The sequence below is a fragment of the Chiroxiphia lanceolata genome, chromosome 26 (assembly GCF_009829145.1).
Source record: "Chiroxiphia lanceolata isolate bChiLan1 chromosome 26, bChiLan1.pri, whole genome shotgun sequence".
In the NCBI taxonomy this organism is placed as follows: Eukaryota; Metazoa; Chordata; class Aves; order Passeriformes; family Pipridae; genus Chiroxiphia; species Chiroxiphia lanceolata.
Genome location: NC_045662.1, coordinates 6654300 through 6674850, shown reverse-complemented (window position 1 = coordinate 6674850; position 20551 = coordinate 6654300). Strand labels below are relative to the sequence as shown.

At 58.4% G+C, this 20551-nt stretch overlaps 3 protein-coding genes across 4 annotated transcripts; 2 read left to right on the top strand and 1 right to left on the bottom strand.

Moving 5' to 3' along the window:
* Positions 1 to 276: 276 nt before the first annotated feature.
* On the bottom strand, positions 277 to 7200 carry G6PC3 (glucose-6-phosphatase catalytic subunit 3). 2 transcript variants are annotated; one of them, XM_032711458.1, is made up of 7 exons: positions 7082 to 7200; positions 5816 to 6042; positions 4856 to 4971; positions 4337 to 4427; positions 3542 to 3660; positions 3271 to 3412; positions 277 to 2465 (listed from the first exon to the last, which is right to left on the bottom strand). In XM_032711458.1, the coding sequence occupies exons 2-7, from the start codon at positions 6031 to 6033 to the stop codon at positions 2093 to 2095; spliced, it is 1059 nt and encodes a 352-aa protein (XP_032567349.1). In that variant the 5' UTR covers positions 6034 to 6042; positions 7082 to 7200; the 3' UTR covers positions 277 to 2092. The 2 variants fall into 2 exon arrangements, with proteins under 2 accessions (XP_032567349.1, XP_032567348.1); XM_032711457.1 differs by having other exon boundaries at positions 7103 to 7200.
* A 153-nt stretch (positions 7201 to 7353) lies between these two features.
* LSM12 (LSM12 homolog) lies at positions 7354 to 17624 on the top strand. The gene is made up of 5 exons (XM_032711509.1): positions 7354 to 7534; positions 10727 to 10860; positions 15399 to 15508; positions 15870 to 15996; positions 16708 to 17624. Exons 1-5 carry the CDS (start codon positions 7414 to 7416, stop codon positions 16798 to 16800), a joined length of 585 nt encoding a protein of 194 aa, XP_032567400.1. The 5' UTR covers positions 7354 to 7413; the 3' UTR covers positions 16801 to 17624.
* A 316-nt stretch (positions 17625 to 17940) lies between these two features.
* On the top strand, positions 17941 to 20297 carry TMEM101 (transmembrane protein 101). The gene is made up of 4 exons (XM_032711256.1): positions 17941 to 18099; positions 18737 to 18917; positions 18996 to 19142; positions 19729 to 20297. Exons 1-4 carry the CDS (start codon positions 17963 to 17965, stop codon positions 20035 to 20037), a joined length of 774 nt encoding a protein of 257 aa, XP_032567147.1. The 5' UTR covers positions 17941 to 17962; the 3' UTR covers positions 20038 to 20297.
* Positions 20298 to 20551: the final 254 nt, after the last annotated feature.

The following is a 20551-nucleotide window of genomic DNA, read 5'->3' as shown; positions in this document are numbered from 1 at the left end:
TCCTCCAACCCCACCCCCAGGGGAGGCGATGGGAAATATTTGTGCCTTTAATTATTTTTTTTTAATGCCTTAATTTCCCTTAATTTTGGGTTTTCTTAATTTTCTTGTTTGTTTTTTTTCCCCTCGGCCTCCCCGTTTGGGACAGGGACACGAGACAAAGGGACGAGCTCTGTGTGTGTCCCCCCCCCATAATCCCTTTGTCACACCTTCGTTGGGATCAAATTTTTTCTTAAGAGGAGGAAAAAAAACAAGAGACACAAAAAAAAAAGAGAAAAAACCACTTAATTTTCCAGTTTTATCACCAGCCAGAGGGGCCTCGGAGCGATTTTAGCTTTAAAAGGGAGAAAACTACCCAACCACCCCCCTAAAAAGGGATATAATTTTATTACAGATGGATTATTTAATAGTATTTTTTTAATGGGGGGGTGGAGGGGTGGGGACAGGGACAACCCGTCGTGGGTTATTTTGGGGGTGACAGGAATTTGGGGGCGTCCCCAAATTAGGACGTGTCCTTGGTCACCTCTCCTAACCCGGGGTGGGGGGGAAAGTACCCCAGTTTAGGGTGAGGAAGGGAGGGGTGTCACTGTGAGGACCCCAGTGTGGGTGTCCCCAGTGTTGGGGACACCCCGTGTGTGGTGGTGGTGGGGGGGGGGGGGGGGGCCCAGATCCCCATCCCGGGAAGGGGAAACACCCCCGGGATGGGGGGGAAGGGGGTGCCGGCCCCCCAGCAGTGTGCCCGGCTTGCTTTGGGCTGGTGTCCCCTCCACCCCCGTGTGTCCCCCCGTGTCCCCCCCTCGGTTGCTGTCCGTCCCACCCCCCGCTCACGCTCGCTCTGGGTCTCGGTTCAGTATTTTGTAAGATGTCACCGATGTTCGTCCTTGTATAAATAAACTGTTTCTGGCAATACCCGCCGGCCCCCACTGCCTTTGGGGGGTGGGGAGGGGCCCCGTGTCCCTGTTCCCATCCCTTGGTGTCCCCAAGGCTTCCTGGTGTCCCCTTGTGCCTCGGTTTCCCCATCTACAGCAACTGGTGCAGGGAGGGGACCAACGTGTCCCCCCCAGCGTGTCTGGAGGGGCTCTGTCCGTCCCTGTCACCCCCCCCACACTGTGGCTGGGGGGGTTCTGTCCCCCTCCCAGCCCTGCCCTGGGACCCCCTAGCTCTGCCGTGTGCCCCCCCCCCCTCCCGTGTCTTTGCAGGACTCGGCCCGGTGGGTTGGTTTTGGTGCTTTATTTGGTAAGAAACGAGGTGACCCCCCCCCGCCTCCGGTGGTATAAGGGGGGCTCCCGGCGTTGGGGAGGGGTGTCCCATCCCTGCTCCAGAGAGGGGAGAACTGGGAGAACTGGGGCAGCTGGAGGTGTGTGGGGGGTGGCAGGTCAGTGACCCCCGGGCTGGGGCTGTCCCTATGCTGTGTCCCCAGACCTGCTGGGCAGGGGGCATCCCCAGCTCTGTCCCCCCGGGGGGGTCCTGCTGCCCGGGGGAGGGGGGATAGGGCTGTCAGTGCAACAACTGGGGGGGCCTGGAGGGGTTCCCCTGGCCTGAAGCCACCGGCGATGGGCACAGCAAAGGGCAGAGCTGGGACGGGGGGGTGGGAATCAGCGGGAGGGGGCGGGGACTCCCCAAATCGGTGGGGGGGTGGTCCCTGAGGACGAGTGAGGATGAGCCGGGACCCCCTACTTAGTGAGGGGTCCCCGGGGGCGGGTGAAGGTGAAGATGAGCTGGGAGAAGTGCAGGGACCCCCCTAATCTGCACTGGGGGGGTCCCCGGGGCAGGTGAGGGGGAAGATGAACCGTGACAAGAGAGGGATCCCTGCTCAGTGTGGGGGGGGGTCCCTGGGGTCAGGTGAGGATGAGCAGGGACTCCCCTCCTCAGTCTGAGGGGTCCCTGGGGGCAAGTGAAGGTGAGGATGAGCCAGGGCAGGAGGTGGGACCCCAACTCAGTGGGGGGGGGACCCTGGGCGCAGCTGAGGATGAGCCAGGGCAGGGAGTGGGCATCCCCCTACTCAGTGTGGGGGGCTCTCAGATGAGCCGGGGCAGGTCAGGGATCCCCCTACTCTATGAGGTCGAGAACAAGCCAGAACAAGGGCGGGGGGCTCCTAATTGGTGGGGGGGGGAACTTGGGAGGGCTCCAGGAAGCTCCTGAGGGCGATGACAAACCGGGGCAGGACGGAGACCACCAGGAAGGGCCCGGCCGCGTAGTGCACGACCACGTGCCTGTACAGGGCGGCCGCGTCCGAGGGCCTGGGCAGCCTGTGCACCAGCTGCAGGGCCAGCAGGGCCAGCACCGTGCTCGCCACCCGCAGGCGGCCATCCAGGAGCTGTTCCTCGTCCCGGCGGCGCGGGGGGGTCTCGGCGGCCAGGGCCAACCCCAGGGCACTGCCCACCACCCGGCAGAGCGAGGCAAAGGGCCGCGTGTCTGGCCGCAGCCACGCCGGGTCCGAGCACCAGGCGCTGGCCAGGCGGAGGGACCTGCGGGGGGGGCTCCACGGTTGGTGTTCCCCCCACCCCAAAAAGAGGCTGGGGGTAGGTCTTTGGGGTAGCCCCCTCCTCAAATGGGTTGGGGGTAGGTCAGAGTGGATCCTGACAGTCTGGGGGGCAGATCCCTAGGGATAGCATCCCCCCCATCCCCAGATGTCTGGGGGCAGATCCCTGGGGATAGGACCACCCCCCACCTCCCAAAAACAGTGTAGGGGGCAGATCCCTGGGGTTACTCCCATCCCAAAATAGTCTGGGGGCAGATCCCTGGGTATAGTACTCCCCGAAGAACAGCCTGGGGGTAGATTCCTGGGGTTAGTACCCCCCCACACATCCCAAAAACAGTCTCAGATGAGATCTCTGTGTAGCCCCCTCCCCAAATGGTCTGGGGGCAGATGCCTGGGGCTGGATCCCAACAGCCTGGGGGACAGATTCCTGGGGGTAGTACCCCCCGAAAAACAGCCTGGGGGTAGGTTCCTGGGGTTAGTACCCTCCCCTCAAACATCTGGGGGCAGATCCCTGGGGATAATACCCCCGCACTAAAACCAGTCTGGGGCAGATCCCTGGGGCTGTTCCCCCCAGCACCTCCCAAAAACTGCGTAGGGGGCAGATCCCTGCAGTTAGTCCCATCCCGAAATGGTCTGGAGGCAGATCCCTGGGGCTGTTCCCCACAATAGCCTGGGAACAGATCCCTGGGGATAACCACTCTTCACCCAGAGGGGCTGATCCCTGGGGATACCCCCCTCCACCCTGGAACGCTGATCCCTGGGGATATCCCCCATCCTCCCTGGGCACTCACCAGTCGAGGTCGATGCCAGCAGCCGTGGCCAGGCTGTGCAGGGCCAGTGCACTCAGCATCAGTACCACAGCCACCGCCACGAAGAACCGGAACGCGCGGAAGTTGGGGGGGCAGCGCTGCAGAGCCCAGCCCAGCGCCGACCCTGGCACAGGGGACAGGCAGGTTTGGGACTGGGATGGACTGGGAAAGGGGCTCGAGGGAAGGGGAAGGTGCCCCCAACGCCCTGAGCCAGGACGGGTGTTGGAATATGTGTGCCCCCCACTCCCCTCACCTGCCAGGATGCCGGTGAGCACCTGGTGGGGGAAGTGGGCCAGGACAAAGATCCGGGAGAGCCCCATGGCCACCAGGAAGAGGGTGTAGGCAAGGAAAGGGATCAGCTTCAGCACCCGGCTGGAAGGGAACTGGGGTCAGTGATGGAGGGAGGCAGCCTCTGGCTCCTGCTCTGGCCAGGCAGGGCAAGACTGATCCCACCGACCAGCAGGAATGGGTGAAGCAGAGGTGAAGAAGGCAAGAAAAAAATGTTAGGGGGGGGGGTCTCACAGTCTCTTCCCGAGCTGCCAGGGCATGTGTCCCCCTGGAGCTGCCCTGCTGGGAGGGGAAGGGATCCTACTCACCCCCTGCTGAGGAGGGGTCCACATCCCACCTGCCTCTTCCCAAAGGTGCTCTGGAAGCTTCCAAGCACTGCCCATCCCAGACTCCCCCTGCCACCAAGGAGGGGTCCCACATCCCATCTCCTCTTCCCACAGGTGCTCTGGAAGCTTCCAAGCATTGCTTTCCCCATCTTAGGACTCATCCAGCCCACCTCCCTCTTCCCAAAGATGCTCTGGAAGCTTCCAAGCTCTGGTTTCCCCATCCCAGACTCACCATGCCCACTTAAGAAAGGTCCCACATCCCACCTCCCTCTTCCCACAGGTGCTCTGGAAACTTCCAAGCGACAGTTTCCCCATCCCGGGACTCATCCTGCCTATCTCCCATGGGTGCTGCCTGCCAAGGAGGGGTGCCACATCCTACCCCTCTTCCCACAGGTGCTCTGGAAGCTTCCAGGCACTGCCCATCCCAGACTCACCTGCGGGTTCTCCGGGCCACCTCAGCTGTCAGTGCGGTGACAAGTGGCCACAGGGCCGCCCCGGGGATCATGCAGTGGCCTGAGGGGCTCCCTGGGTGGGGGGAAGCACATGGAGGGTCGGGGGGAGCTTGTCCCAACGGGATGAGAGCTGGGAATGTCGAGCCTAACCCTGCCTGCACCCAGGGATCCCTCCTGGCTGGGTCTGGAGGCTCAGGGATGGGGATGGAGCCGGTGCCCGAAACTCCAGGCATGTTTACAGGGAGCCCAGGTGGAGCAGTGACATTCCCAGACTCTCCCGTGGGTTTCCTGGCCCCGGAGCCGTTGGTGCCGCAGGGCTGTGCCAGCGCCGGCGGCGTCGGACCCGCTCCCTGCTGTTCCCTCATATTTCCTGGCTAAGGAACGGCTTTTCCCGCTTCCAGCCCGGCATTCCTGCAGGGGTGGAGCCTCCTGGCTCCTGTGGCTCCTCCCCAGGGATCACCGGGTTGTCCGGGACACATGGAGGCTTCACCTGCGACTCACCTGGTCCTGTTTCACAGGTGACCGGGAACTGGCGCAGTGGTAACTTCTCCAGCTCCTCCTGGGAGAACAACCCGGACTCATGGATCCACCAGTACGGGCGTTCCCCAAACAGGAACCTTGAGGGACGGAAAACACGGAGCCTTCCCACCCATCCCAGGGGATCCAGGAGGGCAGGATCCCTGCACCCATCCCGGGGGATCCATGAGGGCACAATCCCTGCTACCCATCCCAGAAGACCCGGAAAGGCAGGATCCCTGCCACCCATTCCATGGTATTGGGGATTTGGGAAGACAGAATCACTGCCAACCATTCTGGGATTTCCAGGGATGAAGCCAGAGTGGGATGGCAGGATTCCTGCACCCATCCTGGGGGATCCATGAGGGCAGGATCCCTGTACCCATCCCAGGGGAACCCAGCATGGAGCCACAGCAGGAGGGCAGGATCCCTGCCACCCATCCCAGAGGATTGGAAAGGGCAGAATCCCTGCCACCCATCCCATGGTATCTGGGGAATTGGGAGGGCAGAATCACTGCCAACCATTCCGGGATTTCCAGGGACAAAGCCCCAGCAGGAGGGCTGCCATTCATCCCAGGATTACCAGGGATGGAGCCACAGCAGGAGGGCAGGATTCCTGCCATTCTTCCCGGGATTTCCAGGGATATATCCACGGTGGGAGGGCAGGATCCCTGTACCCATCCCAGGTGGCCCATGAGGGCAGGATCCCTGCCACTCATCCTGGGATTACCAGGGATGGAGCCACAGCAGAAGAGCAGGATCCCTGCTAGTCCTGATGCCTCCCGGGGTTTCCTCTGCCAGGGATTCCTGGCAGATGCCTGGGGCAGCTCGGGTGACCCTGCGGAATGCTGCAGGGAGTCTGTGCCCAGAACTCCAGGAGTTTCCCTGAGCAGTGTCCCCATGCCAGTGCCACCCCCAGTGCCACCCCCAGTGCCACCCCCTCACCATTTGAGGACCACGTTGAGCCACTCGGCCACGAGCCCGATCCAGAGCACCATAAGCCCCACCCGGGCATCCAGCCCGTGGGCCAGCGGGAAGCAGAAGGTGTAGATGGATTTGGGATCGAAGTGGGATGTCAGGTAGACCCAGAACTGCTCCAGCCAGGGCGGCCCAGCCTGCAGGGCCAGGGCTGCCCAGATCCCGGCCTCGTGCAGGGCATCCATGGCACCCGGCTGGCACATGGGGACAGAGGTCAGCTGGGCACAGATCCCTCGGGAATCCCCCTGGGAAGGGGCTGGGAGGTGGTTGGATCCTGAGGGAATCCCTTGGGAAGGGGCTGGGAGGTGGCTGGATCCTGAGGGAATCCCTTGGGAAGGGGCTGGGAGGTGGCTGGATACTGAGGAATATGGGGGTGGGAGGTGGCTGGGTCCTGAGGGATAGGATGTCTTGGGAAGGGCCTGGGAGGTGGCTGGATCCCAAGGGATGTCTTAGCAAGGATCCAGGGAGTCATTCACCACCTGAAGTTTGCCCACAAGGGACTTCCAAACTTCTGCTTGGGGGGTCCCAGCGGAGCAGAGCTGGGAGTCAGGGATGGGGGCCAGGGCAGGATCCTGGGGGATCCCTGTGGGAATTGCTGGAGCAGCCAGGTTGCTCCAAAGAGCCCTGACCTCCCTGGGGACTCCTTGGGGTCTTCCCTTGGAAAGTTCCCTAGGGTCATTCTGGAGCAGGCCCGGGGTCTCCCTGAGGTCTTCCCTGGAGCCAACCTGGGGACTCTTTGGGGTTTCCCTGGGGTCTCTTTAAAGCAGATCCCGGGCTTCCCTGGGATCGCTTTGGGGGTCTCTCTGGAGGACTGGGATTTCCCCTGAGACTTCCCTGGAGCTGACCTGGGGTCTCTTTGGGGTCTGTCTGTGGTCTCAAGCGGGGAAACTCCTTGAGGTCTTCCTGGAGCAGGACCAGGGTCTTTCTAGGGGCTCTCTGGGATCTCTTTGGGGTCTCCCTAAAGCAGGTGTGAGATCTCTCTGGGCTCCCTTTGGGGTTTCCCTGTGGTTTCAGGCCTGGACCCTCCCAGGACTCTCCCTGGCTCAGACCCCGAGATCTCCCCGAGGTCTCTCTGAGGTCTCCCTGTATCAGACTCGGGGTCTCCTCGGGCCTCCCTTGGCCTCTCAGGCCCAAGGCCTCCCTGGGGTCCCCCTCACTCCAGACCCGCGACCTCCTATTGCCCGCAGGACCCTCTGAGACGCCCTGCCGCGCTCCTCGCCGCTCCCCGCTCACCCCGGTGCGGTCGGGCGGTACCTGCGGGGGGGTCTCTACGTCGGGGGAACCCCCCAAACAGTCCCTCCCGCCGCTCTCACAGCCTCTCTTCCGCCTACAACTCCCGGCACCCCCCGCGGCGCCGCGCGCTGACGGCGGCGCGGGCGGGCCAAACCCCGCCAGGCGCGGGGGAAGGGGGGCGGGACCCCGCGGGTGCTCGACCAATCACGAGGCGGGGCGGAGCAGATCGGCGGGGCGGAGCGCCAATCCCCGCCCTCGCCGCCGAGGCGGCCCCGCCCCCCGCCGCGCCTGGGCCGAGGCGAGCGGAGCCGCGGGCGCTGCGGGCGGACAAGATGGCGGCGCCGGGCGAGTACTTCAGCGTGGGCAGCCAGGTGTCCTGCCGCACCTGCCAGGAGCAGCGCCTCCAGGGCGAGGTCGTCGCCTTCGACTACCCCAGCAAGATGCTGGCGCTCAGTATCCGCCCGCCTGTGTTTCGTCCCGGTGGTCCCCGGGCCCCCGCCGCGGCCCGCCCGGGCCTCTGCGGCCCGCCCGATATGATGGGGGGGGGGGGGAGCGGTGAGGGAGAGAGGGAGGGGAAAGGGGAGGGAAGGGATGAGGGTCTGAGGGGATCGAGGTGGGCGGCGCCGGGGAGGGGTTTGGGGGGGAGCGGGGAGACCCCCGAGGAGGGAGTGGGGAGCGCTGTATTGGGGTGAAGGGGGTGCCCTACAGGGGGGTTTTGGGGGGGAGTGGGAAACCTCTTATTGGGGCGAATGGGGAGGTGTGAGGAGCCCTGATTTGGGGTGAATAGGGGGAGTGGGGGATGTCCTATAGGGTTTTTTGGAGGAAGTGAGGAGCCTTGTATTGAGGTGAATGGGGGGGGTGTAAGGAGCCCTGTTTTGGGGTGAAGGGAGGGAAAGGGGGTGCCCTATAGAGAGAGTTTTGGGGGGAGTGAAGAGCCTTGTATTGGGGTGGTTGGAGGGGAATGAGGAGCCCGGTTTTGGGGTGAATGGGGGAATGGGGTGTCCTATAGGGTTTTTTGGGGAGGGAGTGGGGTGATCTCTGTTGGAGTGAAGGAAGGGAAAGGGGATGCCCTATAGAGAGGTTTTGGAGGGGAGTGAAGAGCATTGGATTGGAGTGAGTGGGGGGAATGAGAAGCCCTGTATTGAGGGGAAGGGAGGGAAAGGGAGTGCCCTATAGAGAGGTTTTTGAGGGGGAATGAGGTGTCCTGTATTGGGGTGAATGGAGTGAATGTGGTGTCCTATAGGGTTTTTTTGGGGTAGGGGAATTGGGGAGCCCTGCATTGGGGTGAATGGGGGGTGGTGTGCCCTATAGAGTTTTTTGAGGGGGAATGGGGTGTCCTGTATTGGGATGAATGGGGTTGGGAGGTTTTGGGGGAGAGTGAAGAGCCACTGTGAGGTTATTGGGGGAGGCACCATATAGGGAGGGTTTTTTGAGGTCGAGTGAGGAACCCTGTACTGGGGTGAATGGAGCGGTGTGAGGAGCTCTATATTGGGGTTAAGAGGGGGCAAGGGGGTACCCCATAGGGTTTTTTGGGGGGCAGTGGGGAGCCCAGTATTGGGGTGAAGGAGAGGGCAAGAAGGTGCCCTATAGAGAGGTTTTGGGGAGGAGTGAAGAGCCTTGTATTGAGGTGGTTGGGGGAAGTGAGGAACCCTGTATTGGGGTGAGTGGGGGAGTGAGGTGTCCTATAGGGTTTTTTGGGGTGAAGTGAGGTGCCCTCTATTGGGGTAAATCGGGGGGGCAAGAGGATGCCCTATAGAGAGGTTTGGGGGGGGAGTGGGCTGGTTTTGGGGGAGCCCTTTAGTGAGGTGAATAGGAGAGAGTGGGGAACCCTTTAGTGGGGTTATTAGGGCAAAGTGGGGTGTCCTATAGAGGTTTTTGGGGGGAATGGGGCACCCTGTAGGGTAGTTTTGGAGGGAGTGAGGAGCCCTTTAGTGAAGTTACTGGGGGGGAAGGTGGGAGTGCCTTATAGGGAGGTTCTGGGGGACTCAGGAGCTCCAGAATGGGGTTATTGGGGAGCCCTCCAATGGGGTTTTGAGGGGGTGGGTGCCATATTGGAGGGTTCTGGGGGATCCCTGTAGGGGATTTGGTGGGGGTGTAGCTCCATAAGGACCTGGGATCGGGGGTTTCCCACAGGGCCGGAGGAGTTTTCGGGGGGACAGGGGCACCCTGTGGGGTTCAGGGAGGAGGAGGGAGGTCTTGAGAGGGGGCAGATTTTGGAGCCCTGGGGGGTTCCTGGAAGGGGTTGGGGACCTATTTTGGGGTGCAGAGAGGGCACAGAGGGGTCCTGTGTGGTGGGCAGAGCCTGGGGGGGTCCAGGGAGGATGGGGGAGGCCTGGAGGGGTGGGATCCCATAGGAAGGGGGTCAAGAGACCCCTGTGGGGGATTTAAGGGGAGTCAGAATGAGGTCTGAGGGTTGGGAGCTGCAGGGGGTGTAGGAGGGATTTGGGGACACAAGTGGACTCTCCAGTATGCTGGGAGAAGACCTTGGGAAGTGAAGGAGATGAGGGGGTTTAGGGGTGCTGTGGACCCCCCAATATACATGTATTTGGATATGCTTTTGTTTGGAATCTGCAAGGAGTGGGAAAAGCCAAGGGCTGTTGGAAAACTGTGGAGGGACCGTGGAGAGGGGGAAAAGGGGGTTCTCAGCCCTGGGTCTGGGGTTGGGGTTCTGAGAGCCCAAGGGTGAGTTCCAGAGGGAACGAGGGGCAGGGAGAGGGGTTTGTGGCAGGAGCTGTGGGAAACACGATGGGAAAAGCCTCCCTGGGTGCCTGGGATGTGGTTGGAGTTGGAGAAGCTCCCAGATGCCACTGGGGGCAGCAGGAAAATCCAAGAGGATTTCCAACAGGTGTCTCAGTGCTGCTGGTCTGCTCCAGAGGGGACTGAGTGCTTCCCTTCTGGCTTTTCCCTGAGCCTGGCTCTTCCTCATGCCAAAGCTGGGATGCTCCAGCTCATCCTCCTGAAGGAAGAGACTGGAATTCTGTGAAGGAATTCCCTGGCATCCCTTGCTTTCTTGTCATTATCAAATGGCATTTTTTAGGGAGGGCTCCACCTTGGGCTCACGGGGCTGGGAGAGAGGAACTGGGACTTCCACAAGGATCTCTTCCATGAGGAGATGGTATTGGCATGGAAGAGGGTCTCCATGCTGTGCTCCCTGCTCTGTCCATCCTCATAAGAACAGATAGTGCAGAAATCCGTGCAGTCCATGAATTGTCAGTTCTGGAAGGGGGTGGGGGTATTTGCAGCAGTGATACCAGCCTCGTGCGTGAGGGCAAAGAGGCCTTTCCTGGGAATTCTTTTCCATCTAGGTGAGGGAATGCTCCTCTGGCTGAGCCACTTCTTACCAGAGGAAATACTCTGGTGTAAAAAGTGCAGATTTGGTGGTGCTGGTTCAAACCAGTGACTGGGCTGTGCTGGGTAGGGCTGGAAAACTCAATCTGGAGTCCGGAAAACTGGGATCAGCATTAAATAACTCCAAAAAGAGACGTGTGGCTTTCCTGGGATCATGGATGACCCCAAGCTTGGCTGGGCAGGGACATGGGAGTGCAGGAACTCACTGGCAACCAAACCTTCTTGCGGTTTGCTCCTGGGCTGTGTCAAGCCCATAAATACCTCCCTCTGGATTTTCCTTAATTTTCCCCCTTCCAGAATGCCCTTCGTCCAGTGGGAAGCCCAACCACGCAGACATCCTGCTCGTAAACTTACAGTATGTGTCAGAAGTGGAAATAATCAATGACCACACGGAAACGCCTCCCCCCTTAGCTTCCCTGAACGTCAGCAAGGTAGGGGGGCACTCGGAATTCCCTCCTCCTGCTGGGATCCAGGGGGGATATTGGGCGCTGGAACTCACCTGCTTCCATCGCAACTGCCCATAGTTCTGTTTTGGGGTCTGGGTTTGGAAATTTGGGGTCTGGGTTTGGAAATTTGGGGTCTGGGTTTGGAAATTTGGGGTCTGGGTTTGGGGATTTGGGGTCTGGGTTTGGGGATTTGGGGTTTGGATTTTGGGTGGGTTTGCGGCCTGGATTTTGGGGATTTTAGATCTGGATTTTGGATGTTTTGGGGCCTGGATTTTGGTGGGTTTGCAGTCTGGGTTTTGGCATTTGGGGCCTGGATTTTGGTGGGTTTTGAGACTGGATTTTGGCACTTTAGGACCAAGATTTTGGGCATTTTGCGTCTGGATTTTGTTGGCTTTGGGTCTCAGTTTTGTTGGGTTTAGGCCCTGGATTTTGATGGGTTTGGATTTTGGTGGGCTTAGGGTCTGGATTTTGGGGCAATTGACCCTGGATTTTGGCAGTTTAGGCCCTGGCTTTTGGGCATTTTGGATTTGGATTTTAGCCATTTTGGGCCTTGGATTTTGGGTATTTTGGATCTGGATTTTGGTGGATTCAGGGTTTGGATTTTGGTGGGTTTAGGCTCCGGATTTTGGTGGGTTTAGGCTCCGGATTTTGGTGGGTTTAGGCTCCGGATTTTGGTGGGTTTAGGCTCCGGATTTTGGTGGGTTTAGGCTCCGGATTTTGGTGGGTTTAGGCTCCGGATTTTGGTGGGTTTAGGCTCCGGATTTTGGTGGGTTTAGGCTCCGGATTTTGGTGGGTTTAGGCTCCGGATTTTGGTGGGTTTAGGCTCCGGATTTTGGTGGGTTTGGGGCCTGGATTTTGGTGGGTTTGGGGCCTGGATTTTGGTGGGTTTGGGGCCTGGATTTTGGTGGGTTTGGGGCCTGGATTTTGGTGGGTTTGGGGCCTGGATTTTGGGTGGTTTTGGGGCCTGGATTTTGGGTGGTTTTGGGGCCTGGATTTTGGGTGGTTTTGGGGCCTGGATTTTGGGTGGTTTTGGGGCCTGGATTTTGGGTGGTTTTGGGGCCTGGATTTTGGGTGGTTTTGGGGCCTGGATTTTGGGTGGTTTTGGGGCCTGGATTTTGGGTGGTTTTGGGGCCTGGATTTTGGGTGGTTTTGGGGCCTGGATTTTGGGTGGTTTTGGGGCCTGGATTTTGGGTGGTTTTGGGGCCTGGATTTTGGGTGGTTTTGGGGCCTGGATTTTGGGTGGTTTTGGGGCCTGGATTTTGGGTGGTTTTGGGGCCTGGATTTTGGGTGGTTTTGGGGCCTGGATTTTGGGTGGTTTTGGGGCCTGGATTTTGCGTGGTTTATGTCTAGATTTTGGGCATTTTGGGTCTGAAGTTGTGGTGTTTTGGGGCCTGGGTTTTGGTGTTACAGATCTGGATTTTGGGTGGGTTTGGGGCCTGGATTTTGGTATTTTGGGTGACTTGTGTCTAGATTTTGGACATTTTGGGTCTGGGTTTTTGGTGCTTTGGGACCTGGGGTTTGGGGCCTGGATTTTGGTATTTTGTGTCTGAGGTGATGGCATTCTGGGGCCTTGATTTTGGCATTTGGGGTGCAGATGACAGTATTCTGGGGCCTGGATATTCTGGTATTTTTGGGCCTGGATTCTGGCAGTTTGGCTCTAAGTGATGGTGTTTGGGACCTGGATGAAGCTGAGTGGTGGCACAGCAGACAGGAGGGACAAAGCGCATGCGGATTTTGAGGAATCCCTGGAATGGGATCGCTGCTGATTCCCAGCAGTGCTGTCAGAGAAAGGGAAGGTGACCCCAAGCCCTCGGTGCTGGGATGAGTCTAGGTGTGGGGCCTGGCTGTAGGGGGCTCAGCTGTCACCTCCTCATCCCACAGGGACACTTCTCCCAGTGGTTGGTGTCACACAGGTGGCACCAGCCGGGTGTCCGTCCCTTCCCGATGGATTAGGGTTAGATTAACACGTCGGAGGAGGTCTCGAGTGACACAGCTGTTATCAAGATGTGACTGTTGGCTGTCACTGCATCCAGTGACATCACTGGGAGCGCAGCCCAAGGGGAAACCCCTCAGGAATTCCAACACTCTGGTCTTTTCCAGCATCCACGTAATTGTGGGAAAGTAATGGATGGTCATATTCCAACCACTGGAATGTCCATGTTCCCAATCCAGTGGCAGGAGGGGGGTTCTGAGAGGATCTGACCCCACGTTTCCTTCTCCATGGATGCACAAGCATCTGGTGTTGCTGCAGGACTGGAGTATGGATGGCTGATTCTGGTTGTACTGGGAGAAGATTTCAGAATTTGGGGTCTGGATTTTGGCGTTTGGGGGTCTAGATGGTGGTGTTTTGTGTGTTGGCACAATGGGAGTTGTGGTGCTCCAGGTACTCCTCTGGAAGGCCCTGGAGAGGAAGCAGAGCTCCAGAGAACCTCGCCTGGTTCTGAGTGGAGAGAGAGTGTTGGGAGCAAAGGCTTGGAAAACAGCAGGATCCAGAACCCCTGTTGGAAAGGGTGGGGGGGTGTGGTGGGAGGTGATCCCCCAAGCTGTGCTTGGCACCTGAGCGGGATAAGGGGCCATTCCAGCTTTGGGAGGCCCTGGAATGGCCCTTGGTGGCCCTCACCCTCTCCTTGTGCCTCCTGCTGCATATTCCCGTCATTCATCCAGAGGGAGCAGGGAAGTGACTCATCCATTCATTCCACCTCACACAAGGTGTGTGTCCCTATCTCAGCTTTTCCAGCAGCCCCAGAGATGCTCCCTGCAGGGGGAATACTGGGATTCCTTGGAATGCTTGAATCCAGAAGACTGGGGAACTTGGTGGTTCTGATCCGTTTTTTGTTGGGAAACATGGATGGGTAGGGAGAGCACACCCTGTTGCAGGGGGATGAGGAGCACAGGGATGGATCCTGATGGAAATGCTGGGATACTGTCTAGGCTGGCATCTCTTCATCCTCACCTCTCTGGTGTTTCCAGTCTTCCCCCGGTGGCCTCTTACCAGGGCTATTCTCAAATCCCAAATCTGGATGCCACAGCTGCTGGAAGAGCATCCCAAGGCCTGGGAAAGAGAGAGGCTTTGGATAAAGTGAATCTAAATCTCAGGCTGGGGAATGGTGATCTGCTGGATGGAAGGGGGATCTACTGGCTGGGAAGGGGGATCTACTGGCTGGGAAGGGGGATCTACTGGCTGGGAAGGGGGATCTACTGGCTGGGAAGGGGATCTCTCTGGGAAGGGGATCTCTCTGGGAAGGGGATCTCTCTGGGAAGGGGATCTCTCTGGGAAGGGGATCTCTCTGGGAAAGGTATCTGCTTCGGGGAGCTGAGCTGGGCACGGCAGAGGTGATTCCCAGTGCTCAGGGCCACAATTCCAGCCCATCCCAGCTCGATGGGGGGAAGCTTTGACACAGGTGATGGAGCTGGGGGTGATCACAGTTCTCCAGCCTTGGGGCATCCCCCCCAGATGGACAAGGGGTTGTAGCATCCCCACAGACAGCTGGGGATGACGTGGGGTGCAGGAAAATTCCTGTGGAATGTTGTGGTCAGTTTGGAAGCCTGACTGGTGGTCTTGGAATGAGCAATTCCCACATGGAACGGGGTGGGAGGCTTTGGGGCCTGCTTGTGCTGGGGGTGAGGAAGGATCCCATCCCTCCTGAGGTTTTCTTTGCTCCATGGAAGGCTGGGAAGCACGTGGGGAGCACCCCAGTGCTCCTTCAGTGACTCCTGCTTCCCTGGACATGGAGAGAAGACCTGAGATGGCTTGGACAGGGACACCTGTCCCTTGAGAGCACAAAAGTGTCCCCAGTCAGTGGGAGCTCGGGCTTTCTGTATCCAGAGGGGCTTTGGAAGGGGTGGAACCCCCCTCACACAGGAAGCCAGTCCGGCTTGGGAAGCAGGGAGATTCCAGGAGGAGGAAGAGGAGGGGCAATGGTAATGTAGCTCTTCTACTGTGGCAGCTCCAGCTGGGAAAAGGCCCAGGAAAAGGTGGCTGGTCCAGGGCTCCTGCCTCCACGCACTGTGTCCTTCTCCTCCCAAATCCATGAGATGCCAGGATTGGGCTTTCCTTTCTTTATTCCAGGACCCTGTGTGGAATCACACTTCCCCACACATGGATGCAACTCCCAGATAACCAATTCTGCCCTTATTTTGGGAACAGAGTAACTGCTCTGGGATAAAATTCCCCATCCTCCTGTGTGGAGCATTTACTCCCAACGTAATGGTTATTCCAGCTTCCTCTTCCCCATCTCCATCACTCAAGAAAACCAAGTAGTGAAGGTGGTTTGGACCTAAAATGCCAGAATTATTCTGAAAAAGGCCGAGGGGAAGGGACAGGGGGATGCTGGCAGTGCCTCAAAAAAGGAATTAAGACTGGAATTGTGCAGAGAAGGGATGGTGGGAGGGTGGGGATGTCACATTTGTTGTTATCCTGATTTAATGGGGAGTGGCAGAGCTGTGCCTGGGGGGGGTCCCTTTGTCCCCTCAGAGCTCTGGGGTGACACCCAGCCAAATTCCCTCTCCCTGTGTTCTCCCAGCTTGCCAACAAAGCACGGACGGAGAAGGAGGAGAAGATGAGCCAGGCATATGCAATTAGTGCTGGTGTCTCCCTGGAGGGGCAGCAGCTCTTCCAGACTATCCATAAGACGTAAGTCCCTTCCCTCGGGATCACTAGTCCCTCCCACACTCTGTTTTGGGGTCACTCGTACCCTTTTTTGGGGGGAATTCCCATTGCTTGGTCCCTTGGGTTTGCCATGGAATGGTGCTGATGTGTGTCCTGGGATGTGCTGGATGGAGCCATGGAATCCTCAGGGAGGGAGGATGGCTCTCTTCCTGCTCCCTGCCCCTTCCTGGCACATCCCATCCCCTTGACTCCCATCCCTCTCTAGTTGGATACCCCAGAGTGACTGAGGGGCTTTTTGCTCCCCCTCAGTGAGACACTGCGGGGCAGGTGGTGGCTTTCCCAGGTCAGGCAGCATTCCCTGATCCCGTTTTTCCCTCCCCTGCAGCATTAAAGACTGTAAATGGCAGGAGAAGAACATAGTTGTGATGGAAGAAGTCGTTATTGCTCCTCCGTACCAGGTGGAAAACTGTAAAGGCAAAGAGGGAAGCGCCCTGAGTCACGTACGGAAAATAGTGAGTATGGGGAGGACTGGGGATACTGGGAATACTGGCAGGGTGTCACAGCCCTGGGGACACCTGTGGTCCATTCCTGGGTGGGCTCCAGCCCCTCCTGGGCATCGCCTTCCCGCTCCAAATCCCCTTCCCATCATTTTTTGAGTCACATCACAAAATAGTGAGTACAGGTTGGGGGGGACTGGGGACACTGTGAGGGTGTCACATCCCTGGGGGCCCCTGTAGCCCATCCCTGGGTTGGTTCCAGCTCCTCATGGGGCTCTCCAGCCCCTCTTGTGGATCTCTTTCCCACCCTGAATCCCCTTCCCACCCTTTTCTGAGTCACATACACAAGACTGAGTAGGGACTGGGGATACTGGGAATACTGGCAGGGTGTCACATCCCTGGGGGCAGCCAGTATTCCTCCTTGTTTGGTCTCCAGTCCTTCCTGGTGATCTCCAGCCTCTCTTGGGCATCCCTTCCCACCCCATGGATCTCCTTCCTGCCCCAGATCCCCTTCCCACCCTTTTTTAAAATACATTAAATAGTGAATAGGGACTGGGGGGACTGGAGACACTGGTTATACTGGCAGGGTGTCACATCCCTGGGGACACCTGTGGCCCATCCCTGGGTAGATTCCAACCCCTTCCCACCCCATATCCCATCCCCCACCTTGTTTTTTTCCCCTAAACACATCTCTTTCTCTCCCCCATCCTGCCCTTCCCAATGCAGGTGGAGAAACATTTCCGGGACGTGGAAAGCCAGAAGGTCCTGCAGCGTTCACAAGCACAGCAGACACAGAAGGACACGTCCCTGTCATCCTGAGGCCATCTCGGGATGAGATCGCCCTGTCCCTGTTGTCCCCTCCCTCCCGGGAGGTGGGGCCGGGGGCACCTTCACGCTTTTATTTCCTTTTTTTTTTTTTTTTTTTGGAGGGGGGGAAAATCTCAACTCAAAATTCCAAACTTTAGAACTTAAAAAAAAAAAAAACAAACAAAAAAAACCAAACCAAAAACAAGAAAAAGAGAATAATTTAAAAGCTCCTCTTCACGCATTACTTGACTAACAGACTTTGGTTTTTCTCTGCCATGTTTCTCCCCTCCAGCAGGGCAGGCTCTGTTAATTTTATTTTTTGGCTTTTTTTTTTCCCTTTTTTTCTCCCAATTTCTACCTTTCCCTCTCCCCACCCAAAAAACGCCCAAAAAATAAAATTACAAGCTCACTGCGATGGCCAACCCAGGACCCTCGTGACCAACGTGGTCTCGTTTTAATTTTGTTTGCACAGGGCAAGGCTTGAATTAGTCTTATTTTTCTTATCTTTAAATATATATATGAATATATATTAAAATGTTCTTTAAATATTTGCTTCTAGCAGGATTGTGGCAAAAAATCCCCCCTAACGCCCATCCCAGGATCATCCAGAACCTGGATTTGGGGGTTCCCCCCCAAATAAGTTTTCCTTTATGTTTTTAATTTTTTTGCCCTTTTTCATTTAGTTTTTAATTTTTTTAATTTTTTTTTTGCCACAATCCTCTCCCTCCCCTTTTTTGTTTGATTTTTTTTTTTTTAAAAAAACAAAAAACAAATGGATCAAACTCAAAAAACAATTCAAGCCCTGCCTTTAGGAGAGTTAAAGATTAAAAAAAAAATTAAAAAAAAAAGAAAAAAAAAGGAAAATTTTTTAGTCTTGTTTAGCAAAAAAAAAAAACAATAAAAACCCGAAATTTTTTTAACCATCACCGGCGTCTGTTGGGGCTCAATGGAGGGGGCGGGGCCTCAAAGGAGGGGGTGGGGCTTAGGGCGAGGGGCGGAGCTTGGAGTGGGGGTCAATTTCAATGGAGAGGTGTGGATTAGGCACGAGGGGCGTGGCTTGAGAGGAAATAAGTCATTGATGGGGCAGGGCTTAGGAAAGGGGGTGGGGCTTGGGGCAGGGTTCGGGCTCAGGGCGGCACTTCCGGCGCGGCACTTCCGGCGGGACGGGCCCGTGATGGCGGCGGGTCGCGGGTGGCGGCGCCGGGCGCTGCGGCTGCTCACGGCGGGCGGCGGCGTCCTGCTCACCCGCTTCCCCTTCTGGCACTGCTTCAGCGGCCTCCTGCTCTGCGCGGAGCGCGCCGACCTGCGCCGGTGCGGGGCGGGGCGGGGTGGGGAGAAGGGGAGGGGATAAACCTGAGGGGGCTGCGGGGTCTGGGAGTGGTTGTGGGGCTGGGAGGGTCTGGGTGTGGTTGTGGGGTCTGGGAGTGGTTGTGGGGGACGTGGGGCTGTGGGGATCCAGGGGTGGTTCTGGGGTTGGGGCTGATGGGGGACAGTGGTGGGCTGGGAGTGGTTGCAGGGGTGGGGGTGGTTGGGGGGGTCCCAGTGCTGTGAGGGCCTGGGGGTGATTCTGGGGCTGGTGTGGGGCTGGGAGGGTCCGGGGCTGGTTGTGGGGTTTGGGGCTGATGGGGGACTGGGGCGGGCTGGGGGTGGCTGTGGGGTGTGGGGCCATGAGGGTCTGGAGGAGGGCCCCGGGGATCTGGGACTGGTGTGGGGCTGAGGGGCCTGGAGAGGGCTTGGGGCTGATATGGGGCTCTGTAGGGCCAGAGGAGGGTCCTGGTAGAGTTGGGGAGTGATGGAGAGTTTGGGGTGTCTGAAGAGTTTGGGGGGCTGAGGAAGGGTTTTGGCAGAATTATGACCTAGGGGAGGGTTTGGGGGGTCTGGGGTGAGCCTGGGGGTGCCCAGCCTGCCCAGGAGCACTGGGCACACCCTGGAGCTGCCGTGCCCGCAGGAAGCCGGACATCCCAGTGCCCTACCTGTATGTGGACATGGGGGTGGCCGTGCTCTGTGCCAGCTTCATGTCCTTCGGGGTGAAGCGGCGCTGGTTCGCCCTGGGGGCCGCCCTGCAGCTCGCTGTGGCCACCTACGCCGCCCACATTGGGGGGCACGTGCACTATGGCGACTGGCTGAAGGTGAGAGCCCCTCTATGGGCCGTGACAGACCCCCCAGAGCCCGGGGGTTGCGGTGACGGTAACAGTGACCCCCCCCAGGTGCGGATGTACTCCCGGACTATCGCCATCATCGGTGGGTTCCTCATCCTGGCCAGCGGCGCCGGGGAGCTGTACCGGCAGAAGCCGCGGAGCCGCTCCCTGCAGTCCACAGGCCAGGTGTTCCTGGGCATCTACCTCATCTGCCAGGTACGGGGGACACATCCCTGCCCCGCTGCTGCTTGGGGGATGGAGCCACAATTCCCTGGGGAGAAACCTCCTGGGGTGGGTGTTTCCAGTGCCACCACGCCCCAGCCCCGAATTGTCCCTGAGAGAAGCTCAGGTGGGTGCCACCAGTGGAACCATTTTCCCCCATTGCCCCTGAGAGAAACCTCAGGGCACTGTTACCAGTGGTACCAGTGCCACTACACCCCAGCCCGGCGTTGTCCCTGGGAGAAGCTCAGGTGGGTGTTCCCAGTGCCACCAGTGACACCATTTTCCCCCATTGTCCCTGCGGTAGGAGCCTTGAATGAGTGTTCCCAGTGCCACCAGTGGCACTTTGCCCCCTGTTGTCCCTGGGGAAGAAGCCTTGGATGAGTGTTGCCAGTGCCACCACTGGTACCAGTGCTACCAGTGCCACCACACTCCAGTTCTCCCATTGTCCCTGGGGGAGAAGCCTTGGGTGAGCGCTACCAGTGCCACCATTGGCACCAGTGCCACCCCCCGTTACCCCTGGGGTACACCCCTCACTGTGAGTGTCCCCAGTGCCACCCCACTGCCTCCTTTGCCCCACCAGGCCTACTCCCTGCAGCACAGCACCGAGGACCGCCTGGCCTACCTGGACCATCTGCTGGGAGGGGAGCTGGCCCTGCAGCTGCTCTTCCTGCTCTATGGGCTGCTGGCCCTGGCATTCCTGTCAGGATACTACGTGCGGGCAGCTGCCCAGGTGCTGGCAGTGCTGCTGCCCCTCGCCATCCTGCTCATCGATGGCAACCTGGGCTACTGGCATGCCGCCCGCCGCGTCGAGTTCTGGAACCAGATGAAGCTCATTGGCCAGAATGTCGGCATTTTCGGGGCTGTGGTGATCCTGGCCACCGATGGATGAGCGGGAAAACTGCAGGGAAGGGGAGGGAGAGGGGCAGGGTTTTTTTTTAAGGATTGCCACTATTTATTCGTTGGTTTTTTTGTTTGTTTGTTTGTTTGTAAATACTGTATTTGATAATTTTGGCAGAGGTCAGGGCTCCTGAGGGGGTGTGGGGGGGTCTTTCCTGGGGGGTGCCAGCCACTGTGTGGCCATAGCCCCTCTCCCCGCTGAGGGGTGTCACTGGCCCCCCCCCAAAAAGTGTATTTTTACTGATGAAAGGAGAAGTCTTTTATGTCATTTCCCCGGGAGAGCTTGGCTGTTGTGTGACAAAGGGTGAGGGGCTGCAGCTTTGGGAGGTTTGAAGGGAAAACTGTTTGGGGGGGCTTGGAAGGGGAGCTGCTTTTGGGGAGGATGCTTTTGGAGGGCTTGGGGGGAGTTGCTTTTGGGGGAAACTGCTTTGGGGGGAACCGCTTGTGGAGGTTTGGGGGAGATGCTTTTGAGGGGCTTGCAGGGGGGAACTGATTCAGGGGAATCC

Excerpts from the sequence above, each read along its gene's own strand:
- G6PC3 (XM_032711458.1), bottom strand. The coding sequence starts at position 6,033 with ATGGATGCCCTGCACGAGGCCGGGATCTGGGCAGCCCTGGCCCTGCAG. Across the intron at positions 4,428-4,855 it reads CACCTGTGAAACAGGACCAG|GGAGCCCCTCAGGCCACTGC; the intron begins GTGAGTCGCAGG and ends CCCCCCACCCAG. Across the intron at positions 2,466-3,270 it reads GCTGGCATCGACCTCGACTG|GTCCCTCCGCCTGGCCAGCG; the intron begins GTGAGTGCCCAG and ends CCCCCCCCGCAG.
- LSM12 (XM_032711509.1), top strand. The coding sequence starts at position 7,414 with ATGGCGGCGCCGGGCGAGTACTTCAGCGTGGGCAGCCAGGTGTCCTGC. Across the intron at positions 10,861-15,398 it reads CTTCCCTGAACGTCAGCAAG|CTTGCCAACAAAGCACGGAC; the intron begins GTAGGGGGGCAC and ends GTGTTCTCCCAG. Across the intron at positions 15,509-15,869 it reads TTCCAGACTATCCATAAGAC|CATTAAAGACTGTAAATGGC; the intron begins GTAAGTCCCTTC and ends CCTCCCCTGCAG.
- TMEM101 (XM_032711256.1), top strand. The coding sequence starts at position 17,963 with ATGGCGGCGGGTCGCGGGTGGCGGCGCCGGGCGCTGCGGCTGCTCACG. Across the intron at positions 18,100-18,736 it reads GAGCGCGCCGACCTGCGCCG|GAAGCCGGACATCCCAGTGC; the intron begins GTGCGGGGCGGG and ends CCGTGCCCGCAG. Across the intron at positions 19,143-19,728 it reads GCATCTACCTCATCTGCCAG|GCCTACTCCCTGCAGCACAG; the intron begins GTACGGGGGACA and ends TTGCCCCACCAG.